This window comes from Colobus angolensis, unplaced genomic scaffold, assembly GCF_000951035.1.
Source record: "Colobus angolensis palliatus isolate OR3802 unplaced genomic scaffold, Cang.pa_1.0 Scaffold21, whole genome shotgun sequence".
Lineage (NCBI taxonomy): Eukaryota > Metazoa > Chordata > Mammalia > Primates > Cercopithecidae > Colobus > Colobus angolensis.
In genome coordinates, this window is record NW_012115266.1 from 2104270 (window position 1) to 2114396 (window position 10127).

Here is a 10127-nt window from a genome sequence, read left to right on the forward strand (position 1 = left end):
AAAAAAAAAAAAAAAGGTATATTGCTCTTGAGTTCTACGCCTTTCTCCTAAGTGTAAGATATATGATCATTAATGAGCGGTTTTAATGTTAAATTGGGTAAAATTTAATAATTGAAAAATCCTTATAACTGATGTAGAATACTACAAGACTATTTAGTGACACCTACAAGAAAAATCAAAAGGCACTTTAAAATTTAAATACTATAATTGAACTTAAACAGTGAGGGAACCAAAAGAAAAATTCATGTTAGAAAACAATTGTAAAGTTGTCTTCAGCATTGATCAGATTTTCTTTTTTGCCATTCCCCTAAGTATGCTGCTCACATGCACATGTTACCCTCCAGTGAACTCACACAGATATTCCTGTAACAGGAAAGAGATCTGAGATCAAGTAAAAATTCATGTTTTGTGTTTGTGTTGAGTATCATTAAAGGTATGTCCAGGCATGTATTTTTGTGAGTACTTCAAAGTAACTTATCATTTGTACTTTTCTATGTGTTTGTGGAAAGGAAATTGACCTGCATCTGGTGTAGTTGAGAATTTGTTGGGCAGCAGTGCTGGATTCTACTCATGAGACTGCTGCAGGCGGATCATGTGGCTTCAGGCATGTGGCCTCAGTTTTGTTCGTAAATTGAAGGCGTCACACTGGTGATGTTAAGGCAGCTCTGGCTCTGAAGTTCTGTATTTTTGCACTTTATCGTAGGGCCTTTTTACTCTGACTTATACATAATTCCTTAATGAGGTGGGATCATGGACATCCTTTTTCTCATTCCATTAGTAATGAATGCGATGTATAATATCCTCATTTCCAAAGGTCATTATAAATTACAAGCATCCTCCACTATTCAAATCAATCGGTTTCCAAATTCAGATAGTAAGGGATACATTTATATTACCAAATACAGTAGCTTCTCAGTTTTGTTGCCATTGTGAAGAAATGATAAGGTAGACATTTCCAGATGGGCACTACTTTGATATCTGAGTATTGGTTTCTTAAATATCTAGAACAGTGAATTCAAAGTAACAAGAACAAAAAGATATGCAGTCCTTTACTTTCCTTACTCTTGTCCGTCTGCTCAGTTTTGTTTGTGGTGATGAGTAGCCAGTGTAACAGTTAGGAGTCTCTTACTGTGATGGACAAAGCTTAGCATAGATGCCTTTTCCTAAGCTTGCCTTGGAACAAAGGAGATAAATAACTTCCTTGTAGTTTACTCACCCAGTTCAGAGCATTACCAAAACATGTGATTTGAGCAGATGATAGAGCTGTACCTAGATATCAGTATAATAAGGAGCAAAGACAGTTCTTACTGTTTACTGAAAGAAATATTTGTTGAGCACCTGCTGTTTGTCAGTACTGTTCTAAACACAAGCAAGGAACAAGTCAGAATGAGCCCCTGCCTTCTGTCGTTTACATTCTGCTCAGTCTGGGGCCACTGTATTCCTGAGCAGGCATCGTATGACTGGGGAGAGCCAAGATTGTGTTTAAAGAGCGGAGACATCATTTATTAAATTATAGTCATGTATTACTTAATGACAGGGATACCACACATTCTGAGAAATGTGAGGTTAGTTGATTTCGTCATCATACAGATATCATAGAGTGCACTCATAGAGTGTGTCTCAGGGACACATTCTAAAAATGTGAGGTTAGGCGGTTTTGTTGCCATGCAGATGTCATAGAGTATACTCACACAAACCTAGGTAATCTATCCTGCTACACACCCGGGCCGTTGCTCATAGGGTACTGACCTGTCCAGCATGTTACTGTACTGACTACTGTAGTCACTGGTAACACAATGTTGTTATCTAAACACACACAAACATAAAAAAGGTACAGCAAAAATACAGAATAAAAGATTTTAAAATGGTACACCTGTAAAGGGCACTTCCTATGAATGGAGATTGCAGGATTTGAAGTTTCTGTGGGTGAGTGAGTGAGTGGTGAGTAATTGTGTAGACCTAGTACGTATGTACTACTGTAGACTCTACTGTACACTTAGGCTACACTAAATTTATTTTGAAATGTTTCTTCAATAATTAACCTTAGTTTGTTGTAACTGTTTTACTTTATAAAGTTTTTTTTTTTTTTTTAACTTTCTGACTCTTTTATGGTAACACTTGGCTTAAAATACAAACACATATAGCTATACAAAAATATGTTCAGGCCACACGCAGTGGCTCACGCCTGTAATCCCAGCACTTTGGGAGGCCAAGGCAGGTGGATCACTTGAGGTTGGGAGTTTGAGACCAGCCTAGCCAACATGGTAAAACCCCATCTCTACTAAAAACACAAAAATTAGCCAGGTGTGGTGGCACACACTTGTAATCCCTCTTACTCAGGAGACTGAGGCAGAAGAATCGCTTGAACCTGGGAGGTGGAGGTTGCAGTGAGCAGAGATGGCGCCACTGCACTCTAGCCTGGGCGACAGAGCAAGGTCCTGCGTCAAATAAATGAATGTATATTCTTTCTTAGCAAGCACAGTGGCTCATACCTGTAATCCCAGCACATTGGGAGGCCAAGGTGGAGGGATTGCTTGAGGCCAGGAGTTGGAGACCAGTCTGGGCAACATAGTGAGACCCCATCTCTACCAAAAAAAAAAGAGTTTTAAAATGAACTGGATGTGGTGGCTCCTGCCTGTAGTCCTAGCTACTTGAGAGGCTGAGTGGGAAGATGGGTTGAGCCCTGGAATTCGAGGCTGTAGTGAGCCATAATCACGCCACTGCACTCCAACCTGGGCCATAGAGTGAGACTGTCTCAAAAAACGGACAAAAAGACACAAAAATATATTTATTCTTTTCTTTTCTTTTTTGGGAGACAGGGTTGCTCTGTCACCCAGGCTGGAGTGCAGTGTTGCAATCATGGCTTCACTGCAGGCGTGACCTCCCATCTCAGCCTCTCAAGTAGCTGGAACCACAGGCTCATGCAGCACTATGCCTGGCTCACTTTTTTATGTTCTGTAGAGGCAGGGTCTTGCCATGTTGCCCAGGCTGGTTTCAACTTCTGGACTCAAGCAGTCTGCCTGCCATGGCCTCCCAAAGTGCTGGGATTACAGGCATGAGCCACCATGCCCAGCCATTTTTTTTTTTATAATATCTTTATTCTATAAACTTTTTCCTACTTTTAATTTTTTAGCTTTTTTTTTTTTTTTTTGAGACGGAGTCTCGCTTTGTCACCCTGGCTGGAGTGCTGTGGCCGGATCTCAGCTCACTGCAAGCTCCGCCTCCCGGATTCACGCCATTCTCCTGCCTCAGCCTCCCGGGTAGCTGGGACTACAGGCGCCGCCACCTCGCCCGGCTAGTTTTTTGTAGTTTTTAGTGTAGACAGAGTTTCACCGTGTTAGCCAGGATGGTCTCGATCTCCTGACCTCGTGATCCGCCCGTCTCGGCCTCCCAAAGTGCTGGGATTACAGGCTTGAGCCACCGCGCCCGGCCAATTTTTTAACGTTTTTGTTAAAAACAGACACAGGTCACGCACGTTAGCTTCAGCCCCCCACACAGGGTCAGGATTATCCATATCACTGTCTTCTCCCTGTATATCTTGTACCAGTGGAGCGTCTTCAGGGGCAGTAACACGCATGGAACTGTCAGCTCCTGTGATAACAGTGCCTTCCTCTGGAATGCTCTTGAATAACCTGCCTGGGGCTGTTTTATAGGTAACTTAAAAAAAAGTAGATGGAGTATACTCTAAAATAACAATAAAAAGTATAATATAGTAAATACTAGGCAATACGAATTTTATGAAGTGTATGTCCAGCTCTGTTATAATCTTATGGAACCACCATTGTTTATGTGGTCTGTCATTGACCAAAACATCATTATGCTGTGAATGACTGTCCTTTTAATATTATATATCTTTCTCAAGGGTCTGTTTAGCATGATCTTTCATGTATTTACCTCCCCATTTTGTTTTGTTTTTTCATATTTTGTTTCTGTTAGGAGAGAACATTGAAAGTATTCTCTAAGCTATTTGAAGAGAGTGACTAAATGCACCTGGGTCAGGCTGTCTGTGGGTATGAAGTGGTTGGGAGAATCCAAGAACATGGTGGTGAATGGCAGGAGAAATGGAGGCAAGTTGTCTAATGACCATCAGCAGAATCAATCAAAATTACAGCACACGGGGAAGGACACCCTGAAGGCTGGCAAAAATGCAGTCGAGAGGAGGTCGAGCAGATGTATGTACACACTTAAACCTTCAATGTTCTAATTGTGATATGGGGTAGTAATTCTTTCCAGTTTGTAATGTGTATTCTGTTTTCTTTTGTCTTAAATAATTTTTTGCATTTTCATAATTAACTATAGTCTTTTTACTCTCAAAGTTGTGTCAATTTTTATTCTCATCAAACTATATAAAACTCAAGTTTAATGCTTCATATGATTATTTTAATCCTGCTTTTCTCTTACTTTATATTTTGTAGAATTTATACCTGAATGGTTGATATGTCTTACTAAATTTTTAAAATTTTAATTGAACTTCTTACAGGTTAACCTGTATTTTTTTTAATAGATGTAAGTATAGGTATGTACTTCTTTGCTAATTTCCACAAATGTTTCATGGAATAATATGAATAATGACGCCAACTTATTTGATTCTACTTATGTAATTTACGTAAGTAGAATGGAGGATGGATAGAACTGACTGCTTTAGGGCAGCCTCACAAATCGTAGCAATTTATTCTATTTATACAGGGTAGACAGTCGTTCATCCTGACAGTGAAACACTGCTGATAAGTTACTTTATTTCCTCTATACCTCTTGGTGGGAAAGAGACTGCTTTTTGAGAGTTCAGGAAATTGTGGATTTGGTGCGTATTTCATAGTTCCTCTAAAAGTAGTAAAATGACTGAGGACAAGTGTATACCTAACTAGGCAGCTATATGTCCAAATGTATGTCATGTTAAAGAGGACAGCTTTTCTTCTTTTTCTAAGATGAATCTAGCCACTTTTGAATATCCTTAATTCAGATTGGCGTTGACCTGTTTCCAGGGATTTGGATTAGCCTGTGGTTTTTCTGTAGTTTCAGATTGAATCCAGTTCTGATTGATTTCCTTCTTACCTTTTAGGGTTTATGCGACTCATTGGGCCCAGCCTACCCTTAACCTTTCCATTTCAGATCAGGTCACTGTTGCTGTAGAAAACCAGACAGAATTCCTGCTCGGGACAAGAGTAGGAAGAGGCAAGACCAAATGAGTGGTCCTCTGCATGGACACCACTCACTCCTGAGACTGCTGGCCGCATGCACCCTTGTCCTGCCTCACTCCTTAGTAGCTAGCGTGAACATGAAGAATTGAGAAACACAGTGATCACATCAGGGTGTATTCATTCTGGTCGGTAAACTAGGCATATCTTAAGCATTTTAGCAAATCACTGTTGGCCTCCTTTTGTGTATCATAGTGCAAAACCATTTTAGTTGAATTGTTATAGATACACAAGAATTTAGAAAATGCGTCTGGGCGTGGTAGCTCACACGTGTAATCCCGGCACTTTAGGAGTCCAAGGTGAATGGATTTTTTTGAGTCCAGGAGTTTGAGACCAGCCTGGGCAACGTGGTGTGAAACTCCATGTCTACAAAAAATACTGTGTCTACAGAAAAATTAGCCAGTTATGGTGTTGCACACCTGTGGTCCCAGCTACTTTGAGAAGCTGAGGTTGGAGAGATCACTTGAGCCCAGGAGTTAGAGATTGCAGTGCGCCGAGATCAGACAACTGCACTCCAGCATGGGCAAAAAAAATGAGACTCTTGTCTCAAAAACAAACAAACAAGTTTAGAAATGGCCATTACAGGCTGGGTGCAGTGGCTCACGCCTGTAATCCCAGCACTTTGGGAGGCCAGGGTGGGTGGATCACGAAGTCAGGAGATCAAGACGATCCTGGCTAACATGGTGAAACCCTGTCTCTACTAAAAATGTAAAAAATTAGCCGGGCATGGTGGCAGGTGCCTGTAGTCCCAACTACTTGGGAGACTGAAGCAGGAGAATGGCGTGAACCCTGGAGGCAGAGCTTGCAGTGAACCGAGATCGCGCCACTGGGCGACAGAGCAAAACTCCATCTCTAAAAAAAGAGAAAATGGCCATTACATTGGTTACACTTTACCAAGCATAGATAAATATAGAAGGCTAGGTTGGGAAAACCGGAGTGTGAAGATAACATAACCTTACACTGAATGTTACTGGGCCAGAATGGTGCAGAAAGAGAGCCAGCGATGAGGAGAAATGGGAGAGCACAGAGCAGTGCCCCATCTCAGATACAATGAGTGACTTTCCCAGCAGCAGAGCCTTAAGATACAGGAAACAAAAACTGACAAAATTGAAGGGAAAAATCAACAATTCAGCAATAATTTGGAGACTTTGATACGCCACTTTTAATAATGGATAGAACAGCTTAACACTGTAAACCAATGAGAGCTAACAGACATCTTTAGAACCTCATCAGAATATACATTCATCTCGAGTGCGAGTGCAACATTCTCCAGGATAGACCATATGCTAGACCGTGTAACAGGCTTCAATAAACTTAAAAGGGTTGAAATAATAAAAGGTATGTTCTGTGACTTCAATGGAGGAAAATTAAAAATTAACAAGGAAATTTGGGAATTTCACAAATATATAGAAATGAAACACAGTTCTAAGTAATCAGTGGGTCAAAGAAGAAATCAAAAAGGAAATCAGAAAACATTTTGAGGTGAATAAAAAGAAATATAAAACGTACTAAAATTTATAGGATGCAGCCAAAGTGGTTTACAGGGAAATTTATACTTGTAAATGCCTGTGTGAAAAAAAGAAGACTGGGCTTGGTGGCTCATGCCTATAATCCCAGCAGTTTGGGAGGCTGAGGCAGGAGGATGGCTTGAGCCCAGGAGTTCGAGACCAGCCTGGACAATATGGCGAGACCCCATTTTTACAAAAATTACAAAAATTAACCAGGTTTGGTGGTGCATGCCTGTGGTCCCAGCTACTAGGGAGGCTGAAGCAGGATGATTCCTTGAGCCCAGGTATTCGAGGCTGCGGTGAGCTGTGATCACGCTACTATACTCCGGGCTGGGTAACAGAGCAAGACCCTGTCTTAAAAAAAAAAAACAAAAAACAGTGAGTTGTATCATTTGTGAATTGTATTTCAATAAAGCTATTGTGCTGTCACAAAAAAATTGAACAACGTTGATAGCTTTTCACATAGCTACATGCAAATAATTTGATTGCAGAATCATATGTCTGCCCTTGGCAGGAACTTACATTTAACTATTTGTTCTGTGAAAGAGTGGATGAAAAGGTTAAACTTTACTCTGTGTTTCATTCTTCCCCATTTTGGTTTTGAGAGCCTGAAAGTTATATTGCTGTTGTCCTCCGTAAACTATGTGCTAAGTCCATGGAAGGACTATCAGTGGCACATACATCAAACTTAATCAACTCTGATGAAACTTCTTGTAACTTGGCCTTCGTTTCCTTCTTTACATTGCTTTTCTTCCACAGTTAAACCCAATTATTTCAGTTACATATTTCAGTCTCTATTTTTATCCATTCATTCAAAATTGCTTCAAACAGAGGTCAGTGGAAATAGGGCTGTCATTCTCTCTGTACTTCTTTCCCCACTTCTACTACCCAGCTCTGGAATTGTGGGCAAGTTTCTTTTTGACTGTGCCTCAGTTTCCTGCAAAGTGAGGATAATAATCATTCACCTGCCCAAAAGCAGGAAGCCGAACTTCATGAGATTCCTTTTGATACTTGAGATCTGGAGTTCTGGCGCTTCTTGCAAAAACTATCTTGTGTTCCTCTTGCCTTTTCACCCCAGTCCTATCTGTAATGGCCCTGTGTACTGACTTGTTAAAATAGTGAACATCCTCCCGTCCCGTTTCTCAGTGTTCCTTGGAGAGAAGGGGGTAGGGGAGAGCCAAGCATTTGAACCAAATTCTCACAACTACGCAGACCCTGTTCTTGCGAACCTTTGGAACCTGCTATTACTACCTGTTAACCAAAATACTCTCAGTAATGGCGATGATTTACTGCATTTGGTTTTCTGTCTTATGCAAAGGTTATTAAATTCTTAATTACTAAAACTGATTGATTTTTCAGTTCTTTATTACCAGCTTGAATGGTCAATGCGGCTAAAGAATTTAAGGCAGATTTAAGTAGTTTTCAATTTGAGTAATTTTTCTTGCTTTTGCTTTTCACAGGTAATGGTAACTCGGGATTTGAAGGACAGAGTCGCTATGTACCATCTTCTGGAATGTCCGCCAAGGAACTCTGTGAAAATGATGACCTAGCAACCAGTTTGGTTCTTGATCCCTATTTAGGTTTTCAAACACACAAAATGAATACTAGGTAATTTTCAGTCTTTATCCTGAATGGAACAGATGATGATGTTGAATTCAAGAACATAGATGGCTAATTTTACTTTTGCTCAAAATTTAAAATGACAGTAAAGGAAAGTTCTTTGCAGTGGAAGGGTTTTCTGTATGTGAGCCAAGAGAAGCAGAGAACAAGACTCCAGGAATCTTGTCAGTTCTAACTCTATGTTCTTGTTTTACCTCAGAACATTTCTGTCAACATATAAAGCTGGAGGAGCATCCTCATGTTCTATTTTAAAAGTTGATGATGCCGGGCGCGGTGGCTCACACCTGTAATCCCCACGCTTTGAGAGGCCGAGGTGGGTGGATCACCTGAGGTCAGGAGTTTGAGACCAGCCTGACCAACACGGTGAAACCCCGTCTCTACTAAAAGTACAAAAAAAATTAGCCGGGCATGGTGGTGCACACCTGTAATCCCAGCTACTTGGGAGGCTGAGGCAGGAGAATCACTTGAACCCGGGAGGCAGAGGTTGCAGTGAGCTGAGATCGTGCCATTGCACTCCAGCCTGGGCAACAAGAGTGAAACTCCATCTCGAAAAAAAAAAAAAAAAAAAGTGATGACAATTATCTTAGCGAAAAGAAAAATCTGACAAGCATCCTATAAAACCTTGAAAATATATGATTGTTTCCAATTAAAGTAGGGTACGTCCCTTTTTTTCTTGATTTTATCGTAGACTTTTACACATTGTCTCTGTAGACATGGGAAATTTTGTCATCATGTTTAATCTTTGGGGTTCAGCTAATCATTGTTAAGAGTGAATAGTTTTAAAGATATGTTTATATTCAGTATACAGGTAAGAAAGTGGATGTGTAAGTGAGTACCAAATGCTGTATATAAAAAACATTATTACATTAATCTTGAAATCTGTCATGTTTTAACAGCTGAAGTCTCTCTCTAATTCTCTTAAATCATTTCTCCCTCAAAAAAGACCATTACATCATTTCACAAATGTTTCTGCCACCAAACAGGTCAGAACTTTGCAACTTTACTTTATGCTTTATCTCTTAACTTCTATGGCAAAGGGTTTTTAGTGTGGTGGGAAAGCATAACAGCAGAGATTTAGAAGGTAGAGCTAGTTTATCTCCATCATACTCGGACTGGGGTTATTATACAGCTCCAATTTCAGTGGCAACCCTGGGTGATCTTGATACCCAGGTAGATAGTCACTGATCAGTAGTTGGGAGAGGTAGAAATTGGTGAGTATAGGTAATTGGAGGAAAGTCTTGTGTCCAGTTTCCCCCCTTTTAATTTTATCCCTTGCTAGATTAAGATACTCTATGCTTCACTTACTATATATGCTTCACTTACCAATTATAGTCTGAGTCCAAAAGAAGTAATTCAGCTAAAAACATGCTTTTGTTTTTTTCATAATTTTTCTTTTTTAGAGAGAGTCTCACTCTGTTGCCCAGGCTGGAGTGCAGTGGCATGATCTCAGCTCACTGCAACCTTCACCTTCCGTGTTCAAGTGATTTTCCTGCCTCAACTTCCCAAGTAGCTGGGATTACAGGCTTGCGCCACTGCACCCAGCTAATTTTTGTATTTTTAGTGTAGACAAAGTTTCACCATGTTGACCAGGCTGGTCTCGAACTCCAGACCTCAGGTGATCCACCTGCCTTGGCCTCCCAAAGTGCTAGGATTATAGGCATGAGCCACTGTGCCTGGCCATAAAATTTTCTATCATATATCTTTACCTACTAAAATGAAGTGTGAAATATTGGAAATGGAGTTGGGAGACTATTTAAACAGTTCCCTGCCAAATGACTGCCATTAGATGCCCTGATTGAGTAAG

At 40.4% G+C, this 10127-nt stretch overlaps 1 protein-coding gene across 1 annotated transcript in view; it reads left to right on the forward strand.

Moving 5' to 3' along the window:
- Positions 1–10127, forward strand: part of LOC105512071 (histone-lysine N-methyltransferase SUV420H1) — a 39060-nt gene that overhangs the window by 18112 nt on the left and 10821 nt on the right. The window contains exons 2-3 of the mRNA XM_011942329.1: positions 3937–4172; positions 8164–8311. Coding sequence (XP_011797719.1) covers positions 4013–4172; positions 8164–8311 — 308 coding nt within the window. The 5' untranslated portion in view covers positions 3937–4012. The remainder of the gene's footprint in view (positions 1–3936; positions 4173–8163; positions 8312–10127) is intronic.